General features: G+C 45.0%; 1 protein-coding gene across 1 annotated transcript; it reads left to right on the top strand.

Annotated features, from left to right (window-relative positions):
• The first annotated feature begins 3,660 nt into the window (after positions 1-3,660).
• Positions 3,661-18,480, top strand: TOMM22 (translocase of outer mitochondrial membrane 22). The gene is made up of 4 exons (XM_066596378.1): positions 3,661-3,801; positions 6,217-6,335; positions 6,918-7,035; positions 17,718-18,480. The coding sequence occupies exons 1-4, from the start codon at positions 3,715-3,717 to the stop codon at positions 17,778-17,780; spliced, it is 387 nt and encodes a 128-aa protein (XP_066452475.1). The 5' UTR covers positions 3,661-3,714; the 3' UTR covers positions 17,781-18,480.
• Positions 18,481-23,876: the final 5,396 nt, after the last annotated feature.

Below are 23,876 nucleotides of genomic sequence, written 5' to 3'. Positions count from 1 at the left end.
TTTCTTGGGTATTGTTGTATGTTCCTTTTTGTAGTTGTAAAACAAAATACATTCTAGTGGATTTCTCGTTTCACACACAGAATATTTAGTGCAAAATTTCCGAATAAAATTCTACAACAAAGTAGATTACAATGTAACTGAATGGGGATTGGCCTGTTGCTGATGGGCATGTTAAACATTGCAATGCAGTGGGTGATAGCCACAGCGAAATCCACAAGTACAACATCCAGTTATAATAGTAAAACCAGTGACTGGTAAAGTGAATAACCTAGATTATGTCATTACAATGGTGCCTGTCAAGAGGTGAGGTAAATTACACAGCAAGTGAACACTTAGTTCTTTTAATTGATCTATTAGACCGGGCTCACACGGCTGTATGCGGAACCCGCTTGCGAAAGCCTGTAGTGGCTTTCAACTGTGAGTGCGGTCATGACCCTGCATATGGCCATGCCATGTACTGCATATGACCGTGCCGTCGTTTAGCAATGATGCGGTTACCTGCTCCCCATACACAATGTAATCTGCGACCATAGAGAATAATGGGCTCCATGTCTCGGATTCCATGGTAAAATAGAACATTCTGAGCGGAACTGTGTAATTCATTTCATTGAACCGCGTCTTACAAACGTGGATCAAACGCTCACAGAATCCACAATTCTTTTCTGGTTGTGTGAGACTGGCCTTAGAAGTAGGAAAATTGGATAAGACTAAAGCCGGTTACATACAGCCAGGAAACTGTTTTGAATGGAGTCATATACATTGCATGTCCTATCTTTGGGCGTTCCTCAGAACGTCTTGCCCATTGATTTTAATGCACTGCATGGCTCTCACATGCTGAGCGATGTGCATGCAAGTGCGATTTCCCACTGAAATCAATGGGAAACCCTTCTTCTTTCCACGGTTCATCCTGGTGCCATCTCTTCTCCAGGTAAGTGAAGCACACACATCCGGACATCCCAGCTCAAAAAAAAAAAAAGAGGGTGTTCTCAGTAAGCAGTGGACAACTGGTGAACTGGCTCCAGGGTCATGGGCACCCAAGGCTCATTAATGTGTGGTGAGCAAAATCCAGCCCATCTAGTCCAATACTCTAGAAGAGCTATTGTAGTATAAATTGCAAAAAACGGTTCCAGAGGTCATTGCAGCTGTATGTCTGGCTGCGTTTTATAGCTCAGCTCTATGTCACCAAATAATGCTCAGATACCAGTTCTACAATACAGTAAAAGGGAACCTGCCTGTTCCTAAGCTACAGGCAGCGTGAACCCAGGACAGGTATGGACACTGTGCCTATAAATGCTTTATTCTGAAATGCTGCGGCGTTTCCGAATAAACATACTTTCAAGTTTGACTTGAAACCTGGTGTTCCGAGTCAAGAGAGAGGGCCGCGCTAGCTTCTCCTCATGCCGATCGATCATAATTACAGCTCCTTTCCCTATACACAAGCAGCGAGAGGAGCTGTCACTCAAGATGCTATGGGCGAGAAGAGGCTGGCATGGCCCGCTTCAGGAATCGGAGCACCATTCTGCCTCAAACTTCAAAGCATGTATTCTGAAATGTTGTGTTTCAGAATCAAACATACACAGGCCCGGTGTACACATCTATCCCGGATTCGTGCAGCTCATGGTTCGGGCAACATGAACCTGGTCACAGAATATCTTTAAATCCAATAACTTGTAAGTGATGTCTTAATTTATTAGACTCTCCCTTTCCCTTTTTTTCTGTATCCAGACCCAGACTGCCATGAAGATTTTTGCCTAGGACAACATCCCTGCACACAAACTCTCCATCCTTCTTCTAATCCCAATGTCCTTCCCGTGCCCACAACAAAATAATACTGCCCTCCTCCTGTTCATGGACACAGTAAAACTCTGCCTATGTGTCTCTCACAAGGAAACAATGCCCTCCTTGTGCTTCACAGTAATAGTGCCCTTTTTTGTGATCCCAGAGTAATAATCCCTGTTTGTGCCCCTACAAAGTACTAGTGCTTCACACAAAAACTGTACCCTCTCTGCCCCCCCTTTTCAAAGTAATAATACCCTCTTTATGCCCCACAGTAAAAGTGCCCCTACTGTGGATACAAAATAATTAAACTAACCATGTTGATCAGAGCAGCTCAAATTCTGTGCAGTGGACTTGACACAAGTGGCATGATGACATTACTGGGCCTGTACGTAGCAACTGTGTCTTGTTAGCCACAGAACCTACAGTGGCCTTTGACCTACCAGAGTGAAGCGTGGGGCAGTGAGCACAAGGCTACCTCCTCTACCATAGTATACAACTATATCTGCGTACTGAAGCTAAAAATCCAGGGCACTATATAAAGCAGAAAAAAATATAATTTTTTTAAAATTTCCACTGCCCGAAAAAAGAGTGCAAGCCTCTCCAAACTTCACACACAGCAATTATAGACATTATGTGTGACATGAATGCATATTGCATAGGCATCGGGCACTAATATTATCCTATCACACAGGATGTATGTTACCCCAAACAGGCAGCAATTACTCTTTTTTTTCCCTGTTACTGAACATTTTTCTTAAAGTCCTACAAAATGAATTGATGTCGCCTTATATTATAATGGAGTCGTGCGGCGACTGCACTTGACTATACCAAGCGAATACTTACTGTATAAAGTGACGTTTCATCCGCCGCTGGTGACCGCTTACCTCTGCTGAGCTGATGTCAGTTCATCTCAGTGTGTCACTAGTACAGGCATTGATCGACCACATTGGTCACATGCCTAGATGGCACATGATCAGCTGCCCAGAGGTAAGCAGAGACCAGCGGGGACAAATATGTGAGTATAGGTTTATTATTTGATAAGTGTTCGACTGGCTTCACACAGGCAAATCCGATTCTGCATGCCGGAGGCCCGCAGCGGAATCCAGCTGTGAGACTGGCTGGCAACCCTCCCTACTTGTGGTTTCTGTATTGCAGATGACTGTAGAGGCTCGCTATCTGTCATGGGCAGTAGTTTTTTTTCAATGTTTGTATTTTCTGTGCCATCACTTAACGCGGGTATCCGCGGGCCATACACTATGTTAATTGCATATGAGCTGTGTGTCGCATGACCTCCATTGACTTCTATGGAAGCCATCCGTAGCAAAATAGAGCATGCTGCAATTTTTCCTCCGTTTGTAGAATATGCAATTTGTATCTGCAAGTGTGAGTGAAAAAGTGAGTTTACATGCTTTGCAATGGCCGCATTTTGCTGCGGATCCTCTGCGCAGATTCCACGGGCAGACTCTGCAAATGAAATCCGCCTGTGTGAAGCCGGCCTTCACCAGGGTTCTGGGTGGGCTCTGTGCTAAGGAACCCTCCTCTATGACCCAGACCAGAGAGCGGCTCTGTAAGGGGAAAATGTCTGGCTGGCTATGATTTACCACAGCAAAATGAGCTGTTATAAGGGGGAAGGTTCATCAGCTTTGCATGTGGTCTTCAGTAGAACTATCCTATTGTTTTGTGTCTGCAGTCTCTATGTAGACCTTTATGTTTCCATGGCAACAGAGTACAAACTGTATCGTCTGGTGCTACGGTAATATAACAACATCAAAAGAAGAAAATGATTCCTCATTGATTTGACGTGCAGTTCTACCACACACCACTAGATGGCGCTCGCTCTTATAGCGCTCTGCTCGCTCTGGAGCGCCGTGCCGGCTGTTTCCGGTGACGTAGTTCCGGCGGTGTGACCCCTCTGCTCTCGCACGCTGAGACGACATGTCCTCCCCGCCTGAGCTGCAGCTGGAGACCCCGCCGAGCGGCGCCACCAACCCGGAACCGGAGGAGGAAGAGGGAGACGACGAGGTGATTCCCGGCTGTGTGTGGTCACCGGGTACACCGTGGGGTCGGGGGGCTCTGGGCTGGAGGACGGTGGTCTGCACTGAATGGAAGGCGATGTGGAAGGTTCATGGTTGTCAGCGACCCGTTTACTGCACGTCCAGCCACGCCCCGATCGTATGGAATGACGCGTGAAAATCGCAGCGTTTAACCGGCATGTGGAAGTGTGCATCCCGCGTGCAGTAACGTCTTTGCTGGCGTATACCTGCGCATATGCAGTATTTTACGTGCTGTCCTGCTCTGGTTTCTTTTCTTTTTTTTTTTCAATTTCCTTCTCCCGTCTCCTAGCAACCTGCGTAAAAACCGCCGCACATGCGTAAAGTAATTGCGTATGTAGAGTGGGAGAACAATAGCCGCAGAATACGTGGTCAGATATACCGTGCTGCCTTGTACTTCACAGACGCAATAAATATGCGTGGGTGGAGTAATAAAAATCACTGTACTTTGATGGACACCATCTACTGCGTATTATGTTCGTGTAATACGCAACACAAATGCATTCGTGCGAGCCGGCCTTACTGCGCTTCTACATCGCTCATAGTCCAGAACCAGCGAGAGTCTGCGCAATTATCGCTGCAACGGCTGAACGACCAATCGGGATTCGTTCGCTTCCTGCATGTATATAACTGAAGGACGGAGCGGCCGTGTGAACAGGTAGCATGACATATGAGCGACTGCCTGTTTACTGTGAATGGAGGCGACCGAAAAGATCCCCACCGCTCCGGCTCCATTTGCTAGCGATACTCCATGCTATGTAGCAGCCGGAGCCATCTCGCTGGGCCGAGCGGTCGGACATCCGCGCCCCACGGGTCATCCTGCGTGAATAACCGTTATTCCAATGCTGTAAATATATTTGAGGAAACCTCTTTTTAACGGTCTGTTAATGCAGCAGAATTGGCGCAGGTTTTCCACCAGTTTTTGCCTCTTCAGTTGCAAGTGTGACATCTGCCGCGGGTTCTTGTCAAAAGATGCCCCAAAATCCGCAGCACAAAAGATGTGTGAACGTAAGGGTGTATTCACACAGAGTGGAGATGGAAGACCTGCAGCAGTTTCCTTGACAAGAGGCGCATGGCAGTGCAAACCGTCGCTTTGGATGCGGAATCGCAGCAGACGTCACCCTGAGGGTATTAGGAAGAGCTGCCAGGTGCAGCCGTGAAGGGGAAACCCTGACACCAGAAACCTCCAAGTACAGAGTGGAGATCCTGGCAGGGAAGGAGTAAAGGATGGACTCCAGCACGCAGTGTCTGTGCCTGCTGCTGCAAGGACAGGCCACGGTGGTACGGTGATGGTGGCCAGGCTGTCTGTGCTTTGTGCACTGCCACTCTGCCATGCGTGTGGGTAGCCTTCAGGACTGGGGAGGATAACATGAAGGGATTAAGGTTGCCTGTCCATGGGCAGGTTGCCGCCCCGAGAGCAGGAGCCAGCTGACGGATTTCCACAGTGAGCCTATCTGACAGGCTCATAGCAGAGAATAGCGGCAAATCGCAGTATGCTGCAATTTGCCGTTTGGGAATGGAGAATCGCTATGATTCTCCGCTCGTGGACAGGGGGGCTGCGCTTTCCATATCAACGCTATACAAAGCGTGCACTGTGTTCCCCGTGGCCAGATTATCGCCGCAGGGAACGCAATGCAAAAATGCCTGTGGACAGGCAGCCTAACTCTGCTGCAGGTTCGTGGAAAAATCTGCATCAATGGTTCAGATTTTGACAAGAAAATTATGCAGATTTTCTGCTGCCTAGAACCTGCGCCATTTTCCACTGTATGTGAATGTACCCTAAAGGCGGCTGGGTTGCGGTAAAAACTGTATCCGCAAAACCACGTGTACTTTTGCGATGGTTTTACTGTGATTTTGGTAAAAGACTGTGGCACATGCACAGATGGATTTTGCAGCAACCTAATGCAAGAAATAATGGCACCTACTTATGTTCTCTTAAAGGGGATGTCCCACAAAATATCACCTATCCAAAGAGCTGATTGGTGTTCTGACTGCTGAGACTCGCATGAATCCCATGGAAACCCAAATGAATAGAGCAGTGTAGTAGTAGCGCTCCACCACTCCATGCATCTTAATCAGGCTTCCAGTGATCGCTGACTGCTTGAACTCATTGAATCAAATGGAACGGTGGTGTACAATGTGTGACCGCCATTCCATGCACTTGGGGATACATAGGAATGTTCTTGTTAGGGTCCCAGTGGTTGGATCCCCACCTATCAGATGCTGCCGATATTGGATAGCTTTTCTTTTGGCAACATCCTGTTTAAAAGGACTGCTAGCTCAGTGTGTAGTACGGTGTAGTATTGCAGTGTATTATACATACAGGCAGTCATGTTGTTGCTGTATATAGCAGTATCTGTTTAACGATGCATGTTCTTTTACCTAGTTGGATGAGACTCTATCAGAAAGGCTATGGGGCCTGACAGAGATGTTCCCCGACAGTCTACGAAATGTGGCAGGAGCGACTTTTGACCTCTCCGTTTGTGCTGCCAAAAAAATGTACAGGTGAGTGACTTACCAGATTCTGTTCTAGTAAAGGTGACCCACATTAGAAATAACAGTTGTCTTTTCTCCTGCCAGCAGATCTGTCTTCTAACTTGATATGTCATAAAATGATGATCTTTATTTATATAGCGCCAACATATTACACAGCGCTATAAAAGATCCAATCCTAAAAACAGGACTTAGACTGTAAGCCCTTGAGCCCAAGGCGGCCGCTCCAGGCTCTCCTCTCCCTGCTTGTATGTAGGGCAGAGCTGTCAGTCTACATGGTGCCAGCAGGCATAGGCCAGTGCTGTCCTCCTCTTAGACTCAAAAGCTTTTATCCCGACTCACCTTTTTAAGTATGTTAACGTGAAACAACAAGGTTCACTCTAGGATCACGCATGCAGTTTTGCTCCAGCTTTTTGAGACAAACACAAGAGTGGATATGAACTAAGGGGGACAGGTTCATCTTTTCTTAGGTCCATTCCTGCAGTTGGCTTGAGAAACTACATCAAAAACTGTGTGATTCAGCCTCAAGTTGAAGAACGTGGTAATTGCAGGTTTTTTAGTGCTTGTTAAGTAATTCCTGCGTTCTCTCTGCAGCTTCTCGCGCTCGGCGTTGTGGATAGGAACCACCTCGTTCATGATTCTAGTATTGCCAGTAGTGTTTGAGACAGAAAAACTGCAGATGGAACAGCAGCAGCAGCTACAACAGAGACAGGTGAGGTGACACAATTGCAGTTTACCATTTTCTATCTGCAACTGAGACACTTCTGGGAAATGTGGAGGATCCAGCACCACAGCCATGAGTGTGATGACAGTGTTCTGCTTATGATATTGGGCTCTGTTCAGTCACAACTGACACCAAAAGTAGTTCAGAATGCAGCGCTATGGATACAAAATGGGACACAGGCAACCAGTATAAGGGCTCCTACCCACTTTTTTTTAACGCTGCGATATTGATGCGTTTTTTCAAAGTGAGTGTCAATGGGACTTTCTAATGTTAAAAATGCATCGCACAAAAATTGCAAAGCACCAACTTGTGATGCGTTTTTAACATTAGAAAGTCCTATTGACAATCGCGTTAAAAAACCGCAAGTGGGTAGGAGCCCTTAGGCCGATCTCACATGCCCGGATTTGGATTGCATGGAAGATCCCCGGTAAAACATGGGCATTGAAAGGCATGTACTTTCCTTTGCATGTTCCACAAGTGAAAGAAAAATTGCAGCATGCTTTATTTTAGCACGGATTCCGCACGGACAGCCTCCATTGATGCCAATTGATGCATGTGTCCCGCAGCCTATTCGGAATTAACATTGCAAATGAGCATTGGAATCACTCGTAAGGTGATATGGCAATGCATAGAAAAGGCTGAGTTCTGACGAGAGAATAAATGATTATGATCAAGATCTAATGAATTTTCATCTGTGCAGTTGCCTGTGCGATGTTCTAATGTCATTCCTCGCTGAGTACCGCGATTTTCGAGTACTTCGGTACTTGGGCGAAAAGATTCGGGGGGCGCCGTGGGGGGTTGTGGGGGGGGAGAGAGAGGGATCCCCCCTGTTCCCTGCTGCTACCCCCCGCGCTGCCACGCCTCCCCCGGTGCCCCCCGAATCTTTTCACCCGAGTACTGAAGTACTCGAAAATCGCGGTGCTCGATCGAGTAATTACTCGAAACGAGTACGTTCGCTCATCTCTAATCGCGTGTTTTACGCTGCAGATCTCCGCATGCGGAATCCGACCCATTCATGTAAGCCTAGCCTAAGTCAATGGGGGCCATTAGGATTCAGCATAGTGTTGTGGCTTTCTTTATGAGCAGAAGCCATGATGCAAATATGACTAAAGCATCCATAGCCGAAGTCTGTCTAGATAACACTGAGGGTTCAGCCACAAATGACGAGACCAACAGAAAATGGAGTCTATCCAGGTGCTACTACAGCTGGTGTCCCGGATAAGGGCCCCCGGATTTATCCGCAGACCTTACCCCAGCTTCTGCGCACGCGTCCGTAGCCAAAATGGCAGAAGCAGGCGCAAAAGCTGTAGATTACCGAGGTAATTTAAAATCTTTCTGCACCTGGCTACTAAATGTAGCCAAGAGCCTGGAGATTTCAAGGGGGGCCACAGTATGCGGTCCCATTCACGCGATCGCTGTTATCCATTGGATAACAGCGATCATGTAAAAGTTTTTTTTTAAAAAGCAAAAGTTTCACCTCCCGTCACACATCCGATCCGTGAGGGGAGGTGAAATTACTGAATTAAGGCCACTGGCGATGTCAACCGACAGGATCCTTATCCGTGAACTTCTCCCCAGCTTTGGTACATACGCCCATCGCCAAAATGGCAAGGGGAAATTTAAAATCTCCTTGCTCCTGGCTACTAAAGGTAGCGGGGTGGCGCGGTGAGTGTTCCTCAGTCACGTGATCGCCTTTATCCATAGATAATGGCGATCACATAAAAATTAAGACAGTTAAAGTTTGATGTGCCGTTCAGTTTGGGCCCTGTTGTGCATCCAGACAGAAGATTAGGGCCACAATGGGTATGTCTTTGAACACAGGACAAACAGGGGTATCCATTTTGGGGTGAAAGTCTTCATTCCTATGTGTGCTGTACAAAAAAACTATTTTTAAAATGACACAGTTGCCAAAAAAACAAAAATCGTAATTTTTTCCTTCTGCTCTGCTTCAATTCATTCAAAAACGGTGGGGTCAAAATAGACAGTACACTTCTAGATGAATTCGTTAAGGGGTCTAGTTTTCAAAATGGAGTCATTTGTGGGGTTCTATATCGTTTTGGCCGCTCAAGGGCTCTACAAGTGGGCAATGGCGCCTAAAACGCCTTCAACCAAAATGTCTGTTCTGAAAACCACCGGCTGCTCTTTTCAATTAGGGCCTCGCTGTGCATACGCACAGAAGATTAGGGCCACAATGGGTATTTCTCTGAACACAGGACAAACAGGGGGATCCATTTTGGGGTAAAGTTCTTCATTCATATGTGTGCTGTACAAAAAAAACCTATTTTTAAAATGACAATTGTTTAAAAAAAAATCGTAATTTTTTTACTTCTGCTTTGCTTAGATTCATTCAAAAACTATGGTCTGAAAATGCACCATACACCCCTAGATGAATTCGTTAAGGGGTCTAGTTTCCAAAATGGGGTAATTTGTGGGGGTTCTCTATCGTTTTGGCCGCTCAAGGACTCTGCAAGTGGACAATGGGGCCTAAAACGCCTTCAAGCAAAATGTCTGTTCTGAAAACCACCGTCTGTTGCTTTCCATTTGGGCCCTGTTGTGCATACGAACAGAAGATTAGGGCCACAATGGGTATGGTATGTTTCTAAACACAGGACAAATGGGGGTATCCATTTTTGGGTGCAAATCCTCATTTTCATCTGCACTATAGAAAAAAAATCCTGTGCAAAATTACATATTTGCAAAAATGACATTTTCTTTTTATCTCGTCTAAATTGCATTAATTCCTGAAAAGAAACTGTGGGGTCAAAAGACTCCTGACCCCCCTCAGTGAATACATTAAGGGGTGCAGTTTTTAAAATGGGGTCATCTGTGCGGGTATCTGTCATTCTGACACCTATGACCCCTTACAATCTTGGCTTGGTGTAGGAAAATAGTGTTAATTTTAATGTTAAATTTGTACGTCTCCTAAATGGTTAAAAAGTTTTTCCAATGTGCACCCAAAATAAAGTAAACGGGTGGAAATATATCTTATCAAAAATTTCTTTTTATGTTTGCACATATTTGAGATATTGCAGTTGAAAATGTGAAAAAATGACGATTTTTTTTTCAAAATTTCCCCAATTTTGGCGCTTTTAATAAATATACACAAATTCTATTGGTCTATTTTTTTCCACCTAAATGAAGTACAATATGTGGCGAAAAAACAATGTCAGAATCACTTGGATATGCAAAACCTTTACAGAGATATTCTATGTTAAGCAGATTTGCAAAATTTGGTCTGATCATTAAGGCGCGAACAGGCTTGGTCATTAAGGGGTTAAGCACGGTGACAGATTCTTCCAGTTTGTGCATCTGCCTGGTGAGGCTTGCCCCCTGTTACCACTCAGTGCACCAACCACACTAAGTGGTCCACTTCAGCTTCCCACGCTTATCCTTCCCATAGGAAGAATTAGACACCTGTTACTACAGTCCGTAATTATGAAGCCTATAAGCTGTGAAGTACATCCGACGGGTACACTAACCTGTATTCATCTTCAGCATTTCTTCTACAAGCGCTGAGTCGCGTTTTCCACCTGTACGATTACTAATATCCGCAGTGTGGTTAGTATCGGTGCACTACGTTGCTGGGTGTGGAATATAGACTCTACATAATATCTTGACACTGGGTTTGTTTCGTCGTGTGTACTGCCTTTGGTCCTAGGGTCAAGGCTTCGGGCATACTGTTTTAGGACCTATCCAGAATGATTTGTCTTAAGAGCTTGATAGAAACTCATCACTCGTCTTCCCTTTACAAGCACTAGTTTCTTCTGGACAGGGCACACCTGTTAGATGCACTCTTCACTGAAATCCACCTTTTTAAAAACTTGGAACATCCTTAGCCTCGTTCTTCTCCGGGGCTGTTTGCTCTCCAATGAGACTATTGCCCTTCTCAGAGGATTCATTCCCTTCCATCATTATGGGACTGATCCCAAAAGAATCCTGCCTGGGGATTGTTTAGGTTCCTCTTGGTACTCTTCTGTTTTTCAGGCACCAGATCTACTTAGTTTGTTTTCTGTTATAGGCCTTTCGAAGCAGACTGCTGCCAACTGGATGTACACTCACAAAAACAAAAAAAACAAAACGCATTACTTTTGCTGTACCTGCCACGGCACACTGGATGCCACTAAGTACGCACCACGTTACTGTTCTCTTGGCTTTTCACATCCAATGGCGGACAGCCACAGTAGTCGTCTTCAATACAGCTCTCTTAACCTTGTACAGCCGCAGGACCTGCATCAACTCTCGTACCGAGCACAGCAGGGTCCTGCTATACTGGAGAAGGTCAACCTGCAATCTTTTTCAGCGTTGATTCAACCATGAGTGTGGCTTGCCTTTTTTTTTCTCAGTAGTGAACTGGATAATATGTAGTATTTTTCTCTTTTCGCCTTTCTTGCCTGTTCTTCGCCTTTTGAGGATCAAATCTGTCTCTTCCCTCAACTCCTATAAACATCAGCTGGCCTTGGGCTCTGACTACCTTTTGCAGATTACGTGTCAAAGTAAAAAGAGTCCTGCAGCACTTTAATAATGATACCCAGCAGGGTGGGAGAGAAGTAAAATGCAGAGCCACTCACAGGGTCCATGAACCATAAGACCCTAATCAGGATATGAGAGATGAAGTGTGCAGTGGCAGCATATAAATGGTGACAAATTATTATATCATAAAAAAGGGACTTTATTGTTCCACAACCATGTCAACCAGGCAACGTTTCAACCATAAAAGGTCTTTATCAAGCCAGTATATGACATGAAAGCAGCCAGCCCATTTGCTGCCACTGCACACTTCATCTCTCATACCTTTTGCATACTAGTCTGTCCATATCTGCTTTCAGCACAGCTTAAAGGGGTTGTCTCGCGGCAAACATCAAAATTTTACCTTACCCCATTCCCCCTGTCACCCCCCCCGGCATAAAATAGCAATTTAAAGCGGTTTTTAAACCGCTTGCTACTCACCCATCTGACGAAATATGGAGTTATAAAAATCTTCTCCCTAAGATGGCCGCCGGTCCTTTCCCAGGGATGCACTGCGGTTTTCTCCCATGGTGCACCGCGGGTCTTCTCCCATGCTGCACCATGGGCTCTGTGCGTTCCATTGCCGATTCCAGCCTCCTGATTGGCTGGAATAGGCACACGTGACAGGGCGGAGCTACGATGACAACGCGGTGACCAGCTCTCCGGCACGAGCGGCCCCATTCACCAGGCAGAAGCACGGACTGCGCAAGCGCTTCTAAAAACGCCAGAAGACATCAGAATTAGACGGATCCATGGAGACGGGGACGCTAGCAACGGAGCAGGTAAGTGAATAACTTCTGTATGGCTCATATTTAATGCACGATGTACATTACAAAGTGCATTAATATGGCCATACAGAAGTGTATAACCCCACTTGCTGCCGCGAGACAACCCCTTTAACCATAAAGTACAAAGGCATCACCCTCCTTAACCCCTTAACGACCAGCCCATAGTGTTTTTACGTCCTCCCGAAGTGGGCTTTATTCTCTGAGGACGTAAAAACATGTGTCCTGCAGAGAATAAAGCCCCTCGGGCTCTGGACGTGACAGCTCCATGCTATCGGTGTCCGCAGGTAGCTGACAGCATGGAGCTGTCATCCCGGGCTGTTCGGACCCAACCCCCCCCCCACCCCCACCCGGCATTGTGATCGGCGCTATCTAGTCGATAGCGCCAATCGCAAAAAAGTAAATAAAACTGCAATAAAAGTTAAAGATTCAGCTGCTCTGATGGATCGGATCCATCGGAGCAGCTGAAATTACTCACCGAGGTCCGCGGCACGACTCCCCGCTGTCCCGATGCTTCGGGCCCCGCAGCCGTCCTTCTGCGCATGCGCGCCAGGCGGCATTACGTCAGCCGCATGCGCAGAAGGCACGGCGGCGCGGGAAATTTAAAATCTCCTGGCTCCTGTAGGTAGCCGGGAGGCAGGAAATGTCAGCGGGGACCGCGGTGAGCGGTCCCCAATACCATGATCGTCGTTATCCAATGGATAACGGCGATCACGGACAGTGAAAAAAAGTGTAAAAAAAAGAAAAGTTTCACCTCAGGTCCTCCGGCCGGTGTCGGGACCCCCCGCTGGCTTCTGCGATGTGGCGCGCATGCGCAGAAGCTGGCGAGCCCGGCAAATTCAAAATCTCCCTGCACCCGGCTGTCACAGATAGCCGAGTGCAGGGAGATATGACTGGGGACCGCTGTATGCGGTTTCCAGTCATATGATCACCGTTATCCATCAGATAACGGTGATCATATAAAGTTAAAAAGTAAAAAAAAAAAAAAAAAAAAAGTTAAGTTAAAAAAAAGTTTAAAAAGTTAGTTTCATCTCCCCTTACGGATCATATCCGTAAGGGGGGATGAAATTACGTACCCAAGGTCCTGGATTTGTTCCCTGGTGGGATGTTGATCCGTGGACCTTACCCCAGCTTCGGCGCATGCGCCTGTCAGCATGATAGCGGACACATGCGCAAAAGTGAAGGATTGCCCAAGAAATTTAAAATCTCCCTGCTGCTGGCTACCAAAGGTAGCCAAGAGCCTGGAGATGTCACGGGGAGCCGCGGTATGTGGTTACTGGTCACGTGATCGCCGTTATCCAATGCATAATGGCGATCACGTAAAAGTTCTTTAAAAAGTGGCAGTTTCATTTCCCCTCACCGATGCGATCGGTTGGGGGAGATGAAACATCTTCTCGGAGGCTTCCGCATTTGAATCCAGATGCGATTATCCTCCATGGATCCTGCCAGCTACTGGGTATGTGCCCGCCGGCAAAATGCCGGACACATTCGCAGGAGCCGGGGAGCCCAGGGAATTTTAAATCTCCTTGCTCCCAGCGACCAATGGTCGCTGAGTGTTTGGAGCAGTGACTGGTGGCCTCGCTGAGCGGTCCCCGGTCACGTGATAAAGTAGCGAACTAACATTAGGCCGGTCACGCATGACCAGAGAGGAAGGACAGGTTCTGCATGCGCTTGATCAGCGGTAATCCACGGATCAATCAAATGCATTGGATTACACAATTCCCCCCAATTAGCGGGTCGGAATTACGTAATCCACTCGCAGAAACAGAACACGGCATGCTATATTTTACCACGAATATCTGCGACCTAGAGCCCATTGTGCTCTATGACTGCGGATATACCCGCAGCCCATATGCAAACACATTGTGTACGGGCTGCGGGTACCCGGGTCATCTCTAAGCGACGGCACGGGAAATATAAACAAAAAACCGCCTGTGTGAGTAGGCTGTTATGCGCAGTACATTACGCGGCCGTACGCAGGGTCACAGCCAGGCTCACAGCTGGGATCCGCTGTGGACCTCCGCAAGCAGATTCCACCTAAGCCCCAGGAATGCTTGCCTTCCTGCAGTTCCTTGTTGAGCGCCTTCTCTGTGAGACCGCCGCATCGCAGCAAAATTACAAAGCCTCACAGAGCGCCACTTTTTACACCCCATACCCGCCGCTGAGGTTACGAAATACCCCCCAAAATACATGAGGGGGGGGGGGGGATACCCGGTTTTCTTGCCCCATGTGCCCATCCCAAGCAACCTCCATAATTACCCCTGTCTTCGGACATAAAACGCAGTTTATATTATTACCTTTATCTAATATTTAGGGAATGCCAAAAAAAATGGGGATGGCGGGGAGGGAGGAGGGATTATTTTTAGGAAGTCAATTTTTTTTTCTGTATAAGTGGGCAATGGGGCCTGGAATTTATTCAGTTCGGCCCTGAAATCCAGCGGGCATTCCCTCCATTATGGGCCTAGCCATGTGTCCTGTAAGTAGATTAGGGCCACAATGGGTAGGTTTCTGAACACGGGACAAATGGGGGTATCCATTTTGGGGTGAAAGTATGTACACTGTTCAAAAAAACCAGTTTTTAAATTGACAAAATTGCCAAACAAATGAAAATCGTAATTTTTTCCTTTTGCTTTGCTTAGATTCATTCAAATACTTTGGGGTCAAAATATGCAGTACACCCCTAGATGAATTTGTTAAGGGGTCTAGTTTTCAAAATGGGGTCATTTGTGGGGGTTCTCTATCGTTTTGGCCGCTCAATGGCTCTACAAGTGGGCAATGGGGACTGGAATTTATTCCGTTGTACCCTGAAATCCAATGGGTGCTCCTTCCATTATAGGCCTAGCTATGTTTCCTTTAAGTAGATTAGGGCCACAATGGGTATGTTTCTGAACACGGGACAAACAGGGGTATCCATTTTGGGGTGAACGTCTTCATTCCTATGTACACTGTCCAAAAAAAACTGTTTTTAAATTGACACAATTGCCAATCTGCTTGGCTTAGATTCATTCAAAAACTGTGAAGTCAAAAAAGTCATCGTACCCCTAGATAAATTCGTTAAGGGGTCTACTTTTCATAATGGGGTCACTTGTGGGCATTCTCCATCATTTTGGTCACTCAAGGGCTCTACAAGTGGGCAATGGGGACTAAATCTCCTTCAAGCAAAATTTCTGTTCCGAAAGCCACCTGTTGCTCCTTTCATTTTGGGCCCCATTGTGCATCCAGACATACGATTAGGGCCACAATGGGTATGTTTCTGAGCACGGAAGAAACAGGGGTACCCATTTTGGGGTGAAAGTCTTCATTCATATATGTGCTGTACAAAAAAACTGCTTTTGAAATGACAGAATTACCAAAAAAATGAAAATCGTATTTTTTTTCCTTCGGCTTGGCTTAGATTCATTCAAAAACTGAAGTCAAGAAAGTCATCGTACCCCTAGATAATTCGTTAAGGGGTCTACTTTTCAAAATGGGGTCACTTGTGGGTGTTCTCCATCGTTTTGGTCACTCAATGGCTCTACAAGTGTGCAATAGGGCCTAAATCTCCTTCAAGCAAAATTTCTGTTTCGAAAGCCACCGGTTGCTCCTTCCATTTTGGGCCCCATTGTGAATCCAGACGTAAGATTAGGGCCACAATGGGTATGTTTCTCAGCACGGGACAAACAGGGGTATCCATTCTGGGGTGCAAATCCTATTTTTCATGTGTACTATAAAAAAAAGTCCTGTCTTATGATGACATATTTGCAAAAATATGAAATTTTAGTTTTTCTCTTCTAAATTGCATTGACTCCTGAAAAAAAAACTGTGGGATTAAAATACTCATGACACCCCTCATTGAATACGTTAAAGGGTGTAGTATTTAAAATGGGGTCACTTGTGGGGGTATCTATGATTTTGACTCCTATGAGCCTTTCCAATCTTGGATTGGTGTAGGAAAACAGTGTTCCTCAAAATGCTGAAAAGTAATGTTACATTTGTACGTCTCCTAAATGGTTAAAAAAAACACGAAAGTTTTTCCAATGTGCGCCCAAAATAAAGTAAACGGGTGGAAATATAAATCTTAGCAAAAATTTCTATATTATGTTTGCACATATTTGAGATATTGCAGTTGGAAATGTGAAAAGACGATTTTTTTCAAAATTTTCCCAATTTTGGCGCTTTTAATAAATAAACACAAATTCTATCGGTCTTTTTTTTCCACCTAAATGAAGTACAACATGTGGCGAAAAAACAATGTCAGAATCGCTTGGATATGCAAAACCTTTCTGGTGTTTTTCCATGCTAAAGTGACACGTGTCAGATTTGCAAAATTTGGCTTGGTCACTAAGGGGTTAAATTGGTACCACCCTAAGTTGGCAGGTGCCTTTTTACAAATCGGCCACTTATTCGGCACTCCTCCTGATAGGCACACTTTACAGTATTCATTATCTCTGTCTTACAGAAAGCATTGTTTGGCAGCTGCAGGTGGGCTTGTCGCTTCCTTGCACTCACTGGAAATCACCCCCTTGGGTACGGCTCCCTAGGACTGTCACCCAATGACATGAATGCGATAACAGGATTTTTGTTACCGTAAAATTCATTTCTCGTCATGTTCATTGGGAGACACAGAAGACCTTGGGGACAGTATCCACCCAGTTGGTGGTTCTTCACTAGTATTGGTGCTATTTTCTCAAAAAGTAATCCTTAAGCCAGCTTGGTTTTTCCAGGGAACTATTTGGTTTTTTGCAGTATGGTCTCTCTTGATCGACTTTGTGTTAATTTGTGTTCTACTACTCATGTACAAACGTATTTAGCTCAGTAGCTGCAGGAGGGGTATAGCTAGTAGAAGAGACTAACTTTTTTTTGCTTAGTGTTGTCTACTAGTGACAATAGTTATAAGCAAAGAGAAATGGATTTTATGTAGAGATGAGCGAGTATACTCGCTAAGACACATTACTCGAGCGAGTAGTGCCTTAGCCGAGTATCTCCCCGCTCGTCTCTAAAGATGCGGGGAGCAACGGAGGGGAGATCTCTCTCTCCCTCTCTCCTCTCCCCCCCCCCCCGCCCCCCTTGCAACTCACCTGTCACCGACGCCGGCCCCCGAATCTTTAGAGACGAGCGGGGAGATACTCGGCTAAGGCACTACTAGCTCGAGTAATGTGCCTTAGCGAGTATACTCTCTCATCTCTAATTTTATGGTAGAACGAAAGTCCTGTATTGTTTGCAGCCCCGAGACTCAAGTTGTTGGTTTGGGGCTACAGAGCGAAAGTGGCAGTGGCGGGCTGGTACATAAAAGCCTGCCAAAGAAGCCAATGTGACCAGGCGTAGAGGAAGACTTGTCACTGTGTAATCTATAGATCTTGATTTGCTGTACACTGACGTTGTGTTTTTCTTCTCACTTAGATTCTGCTTGGACCGTCAACAGGGATGTCTGGTTCTCTCCCTCCAATGCCTGGAAAAGTATAATTTACACGGCCTTTAGTCCTTTTGAGATTTTTTTTTTCCCATTTTCTTTTGATGACTGTGAGAATAAGAAAATAGAAGACAACTGATCTCTCCTCAGCCGCTCGCCTCTTTTGGTGCTCCGCATGTCCTCCGTCCTCCAGTCTAGAGTGCCGTCATCTGAGAAAAAGGAAATCTGCAGTACTCCGTCATGCTGCTCATCAAAAAATGTTAAGAGAATATTTTCATAGTATGACATGCCATATTAGGGGGATTCTTTTTTTTGGTGCACTCCAATGTCAATCCTTTATGCAACATTTTATGTCCTGAAAGGTTGTATATTGTATATAGGTTTTATGCAGGTGCCTTTCACTTCTTCAATGCGGAAATATTTTAGTACTTGCCCCACAAAAACTGTTGTATTACTAGAACTGGGCATGCTTTGGGAAAACCTTGCTTGTAAAGTGGTGACTGGCATTGCAGTACCTGACAAATGACTGCACAGTTACACATTCTGTCAGAAACCTGTGCGAGGCTTAGTTTCTCTAATGCCAAGATTTCATTGCATTAATAGGCCCAAACAGGAGGGGAGGAGGTTATCGCCCCTATTGGAGTAACATCTTCAGTCTGCAGGACTTGTACATGAAGAGGCGATTGTGGTGGAACATTTCCATGGTTTTGTGTCCAATTTTAGTTTTGAAAATATTAAATATTAATGGATGAATATATAACTTGTTTTTATTGGGACTGCAGCCTAAGGGCTTATTCACACCAATGTATTTGAATTGTGTATTACGCACATATGATACGTGGTACATCTCAGCAATTCTAATATATTGATTTTTGCTGTTACTTACACTAGTGTTTCTTCATTACGTATAATAGGCAAGTAAAGAGTGCAGCATGTTCAATTTAATCCGTATTACATGCAATAGAGCCCTATTATTCTCTACGGGGCGTACAAAACTCTGTACATGCACAATTACATTGCATATGTGCGGCGTTTCTGCACAACGTCGCTAAGGCACACAGCAGGAAATTGAAGAAGACAAAGGAAGCCTGTGCGTGAGAACTTATTTTCAACAGGGAAATCTTTTTTCCTGTGAGCCACCTTGTTCAAAATGTCAACTAAACTAAGTCTATCCCCCTCACACGATGATGAACATAATCTAGAATGAGGCAAAGTCCCTTCAGAGCTGAGCCATATCCTTGTTCCAGTTGAATCTGATAAAGCCGCAGTTCTTTTCATAGCATCAGCCGAGGTGTCAAAAGTAAAGTCTACAGCCCCCAAGTATGGGCAAGGAGGACAGAATCCCATCCCTAGAGGTCTTCGCTTCCAGGTATTGCTGCAGCTGATCTAACCAACATTTGAGGGAGCATGGTGTAGCTATCAAGAGTCTAAATATTGGCCTTAGACAATTCCCAAATTATTCTGAGCCTTTTTTTCCTTCATCCGAGTTTTTTAAAACACCCATATTTTTAAAGGGTAAAGAGGAACGGTTAGAGATCTTTGCCACTGAAGCGTCAACTTTAGGTATCTTGTCTGATACCCGAATGTTACTTTGAAAAGGAATACTTCCTTTTAAGGATTTGTGGAACTAGCTGCCTCTTATCTGGCTCTGCCTACTCTTTTGCCATCTGCATTTTTTAAACCCTCCTTCTGGTGTCTTATCTTTGAAACATTAAATCTTGCAGGAATCTGTTTCCTTGACATCCTTAATGTCCATGGTGGATTGCATAGCTTTTAAAAGCTAATCCTTCTCATCACAGGTTGAAAAAAAAAGAAAAAAGCAGACAGCCTGACTCCTCACCTGAGGAGTCCCCCTCCCATGTTCAAATTGGAGATCTTTGACCCTAAAGAATCAGTTAAAATCTGGAAGAACACTAGTCTTTGGGGATTGCCTTTTTAGCTCTGCAGCGCGCTAACCACGTCTCTTGCCCCACTTAGTTCTCTCATTTCTGGGTAAGGGCAGGGTCTCCTATACAATCACCTTATCTGTGCATTTATTACATAATGGTTTATTGGAGTCTGCCCCTAGAGACTTCTTGTAAATTCCACACGCTTCCTAATGGGGGCCCTTAAAGATTCTTTAAACCCCTAAAATAAAAGGATTGGGTATATTTATAAAACAAAAAACCTTCCCCCTTAATTAAACATAAAATAAAACAGTTTTTTATTTCCTGCTGGGCTAGAAGCATGACCCACGGCTTCTATATTAGACCCTGTTGGCTCCATGGCACCACCAGTGCAGGGAGGGGGTGCTGAGGCTCTTACAGTGGGCTATAACTGCCCTGTGTACCTTCAGTATATCTTATATGGGCACCACCAGCTTTCCATAGTGCCACATAGAAATATGTGCAGGACTCCAAGATGGCCAGCACCCTACTTCTGGCAGAAGTGATGTGGCCTGTACAGACACTGACCTGTCCCCAGCATAAACCACCAGGTGAAAAGGAATCACATCCCTAAGAGGAGGATGCAGGGATTCCTTCCTGCCCAAGAGTCCCTGCTCTGCCAGAATCCGCTGCCCTTACACCGTGTGTTGCTGGGATCCAGGGCAGCCTACCACTGCAAGACATATGTGTGGAGGTAAAGGGGGACTTCGGCAGTGCGCTACTCCCGGTCTCTGCACCAACACTCCACCAGAATGGACCGCAGCAGGGGACTCCAGGTTGGTGCTAAAGGGTGGATGTCCATCGAGTGTTCCAAAAGACCGGTTTCCAGGAGGATTTCAACGTATCCCAAGGAAGAGGAAACCTCTGCAGAAGGGGTTCATTTGAAGGACATTCACATTTTGTTTCCTGTCCTTGAGGAGGCAGAGGTATGCTCCTGATCGTGCTGACATGGAGGTGCCAGGAACAGGCCTTATCTGCATTTGTTCCCCACCCATGTCCAGTTCTGTGGCAGACTTTCTAATTCAGTCTAAGGGCGGCTTCATGCGAGCGTATGCTTCAGCTTAATGTATCTACGCTATGAGTGAGGCGCTTTTACGTGTGTTTCTGTATTGTACTGTACTTTTTTGGACATGCAGGGTCAGTTCATATGCTCGCACAACACATTTATTTAGCCTAATAAGGTCCGGGTGGGTGTTTTTGTTTTTTTTAATGGAATTGTGCATCTGTACACCCTTCCCACAGACTTCTATAGTACTCTTGGTAGACAAATGAACACAAAATAGAGCAGGAACTGAGAAACCCATTGAAAGCACATGCAAAAATATCTGTGAAGCTGCCCTAATAGTTAGTGTATTCTTAGACCAGACAGCTTCAACAAGGCAGCAACGTTATCAGTGGCTTGATGATAAATCTAGTGAATCTTTAGGCATTTTTGTCTTTACCCCCTCTTCATTGGCTTAGTTTGTGCCAAAATTGTCACATTTAGGCCATGCCTCGTATTTTGAGATCTAAAAGACATCATAAATGTAGTGGAAGGTATGCAAGAGTTTTCTGGCACATTTAAAAAAAAAAAAAAAAATTGCCCCATTATATGAAACCACCCTAAGATAAAAAAAAAGTGTGGGCAGTACTTAAGGGTAACCCCTTAGGTTAGTTCTAGGACTCTCTAGCACATCCCATTTAAATGTTAAAATTGCATAGCATTTGCAAAAACTTACAGCTGGTGCCTAAGGCCCAATGTCCACAGCATGTGCAGATATCCACTGTGGATCATCTTAAAAATGATTATTTTTTTAATGGCTTGCGGGTGATCGCGGATTAGTGTGTTTTCATCTCGCATAGAGATGAATGGAGCCACATCCACGATAAAATGGAGCATGCTGCGATTTTAGATCCGCGCAGGGCATCCGCAAAGCGCCTAAAAATCAAATCCGCAGGGTTTAATTCAGTTGCGGACGCCTCATTGTTTCCTATGGGCGGCTAGAGCTACGGATTTAATAAATCAAATCTGCACGTGGACATTGGGCCTAAATGTACTACAAAGGTTCTCAGTTAGCAATTACCACACTGATCAGGTGGAGAAACGTAGTTAAAACTATTAGTATAAAAAGCCACAATACTCTTACTTACAATTGTTCTTCAAAATGTATTTAAAGATAACCCAGCAAAAAAACATGTTTTGAGGCCGAACCTACTGTGCATCTAGGAGGGATCTGAAAAAAAAGGGGATTTTACTATAGATCTGACCTGTAACTACTGGATTTTTTTTTTCTTGAAAAAGTCAAATAAGTCTACTTCAGCTGTGGAATACCTTGACCTTGTATTGAAGGTAACGGGATCAGAACCCAAACCTAATTGAAACCTGTTAACAACAATAGCATTTTAGAAATTCCATGAGTCTCAATTAGAGATGAGCGAACCTACTCGTTTCGAGTAATTACTTGATCGAGCACCGCGATTTTCGAGTACTTCCGTACTCGGGTGAAAAGATTCGGGGGGCGGTGGGAGGCGTGGCGGAGCGGGGGGTAGCAGCGGGGAACAGGGGGGAGCCCTCTCTCTCTCCCTCTCCCCCCCACTCCCTGCTGCAACCCCCCACTCACCCACGGCTCCCCCCGAATATTTTCGCCCGAGTACGGAAGTACTCGAAAATCGCGGCGTTTGGGCGAAAAAGGGGCGTGGCTGAGTACGCTCGCTCATCTCTAGTCTCAATGCATTCCACCCCACCATAAACCTAAGTTACTCATATACAGAAATCAACTTTTTGAACACCACAATCAAAATTTTAAACTACTCAATACAGACTTCACTGTATCAAAAACCTATAGATCGGCCCACATACCTCAGATGGGACAGTTTCCATCCCAAACACATCAAAAAGTCTATTGTCTACAGCCAGGCCATCAGATACAACCAGATCTGCTCCAACCCAACAGACACAGAGGAACATCTATACCATCTTAAAGGGAAATTTTTAAATCAGCCTCTATTGATGACCAAATCATCAGAGCCATCAGGATATCCAGAAATCAACTACTCCATTACATGGAGAAGGAAGAAAATGGTTGTGTACATCTAGTAGTGACCCACAATCCACAGCTAGAGGTACTAAGGAAAAACGCACCATGTTACAACCATATTCCCGAACCTTCCACTTCTGTGTTACAGGCAACCTCCAACTTATAGGAACTTTATCATCAGGAGTGCATTGCCACAAAAAGGAACTCATCCCTCCAATGTAAGGAGCTACAAGACCTGCTTACATGTACTGGCCATGGACAGGATCCAAATCCCCAACACACAACAGGACTACAAGATCCCAGGACATTCACATGTTCCACGTCTGGTGGTGTATATCTGATCCTGTGTAGTAAATGTCCTGTTAGGGGGCTTTATGTTGGAGAAACATGGCAAAAACAAAACTCACATTGCCACACAATGAAAAAGGCAGAATTACCAGCGGCTGAGCATTGATCTAGTCACAGACACAACATAGAAGATATAACAGTTACTATAATTAAAAAGGTAACTTCAAATCCAAGTTCTTCTAGAACCTTGAGGAGTACAAGTTTATAACCCTCATTGACACTCAAGACAGGAATCAACTTTGCAAGTGACTTCATGCATCAGTGAAGAATATAAGAAATCTATAGCACAGATAACACGCTGGCCTGGTGACCCTCCACCCTCCCCCTCCCTCTCCAAAACCAATTTAGAGACCATAAAACTTTCACATCCTTATCAATAGACTAATTATTTACTCATCCTGTTCTGGTATTGTTTTAAGTGCAAATTAAATCACACAATGTCTGTATATACATACATACATACATACACACACTTCAGATCTATTCCATTAAGGCTGAAGAACCCCAAGTAGGTTTAAAAGCTCGCTGTGACGAGATGTCTTGTTGTTGGCCATTAAAAAAAGGTATATCTACAAGATTACTTGGTTTCTCTTACTGAGAACAATCATAGACTTTAGAACGGTACACTACAAAAGATAAAAAACATCCCCTTTGGACAATTTAGAAGGATAAGGCTCAATTTTACAAAATTGAAGATTTTGACATCCACTTTAAGACCCTAATAAAACACTTCTAAACAGAAGCACAGACTGAGGCCTCGGTCAGACGGGCGCATATATAGAACCATTGCTTCGCAATGGGATCGGTCACATGGCCGCTTTTTTTGCGGATATGCGATAAATTATACGACACAACGATT

This window comes from Eleutherodactylus coqui, chromosome 3, assembly GCF_035609145.1.
Source record: "Eleutherodactylus coqui strain aEleCoq1 chromosome 3, aEleCoq1.hap1, whole genome shotgun sequence".
In the NCBI taxonomy this organism is placed as follows: Eukaryota; Metazoa; Chordata; class Amphibia; order Anura; family Eleutherodactylidae; genus Eleutherodactylus; species Eleutherodactylus coqui.
This window is presented reverse-complemented; position numbering and strand designations above follow the sequence as displayed.

Excerpts from the sequence above, each read along its gene's own strand:
- TOMM22 (XM_066596378.1), top strand. The coding sequence starts at position 3,715 with ATGTCCTCCCCGCCTGAGCTGCAGCTGGAGACCCCGCCGAGCGGCGCC. Across the intron at positions 6,336-6,917 it reads GCTGCCAAAAAAATGTACAG|CTTCTCGCGCTCGGCGTTGT; the intron begins GTGAGTGACTTA and ends TTCTCTCTGCAG. Across the intron at positions 7,036-17,717 it reads AGCAGCTACAACAGAGACAG|ATTCTGCTTGGACCGTCAAC; the intron begins GTGAGGTGACAC and ends CTTCTCACTTAG.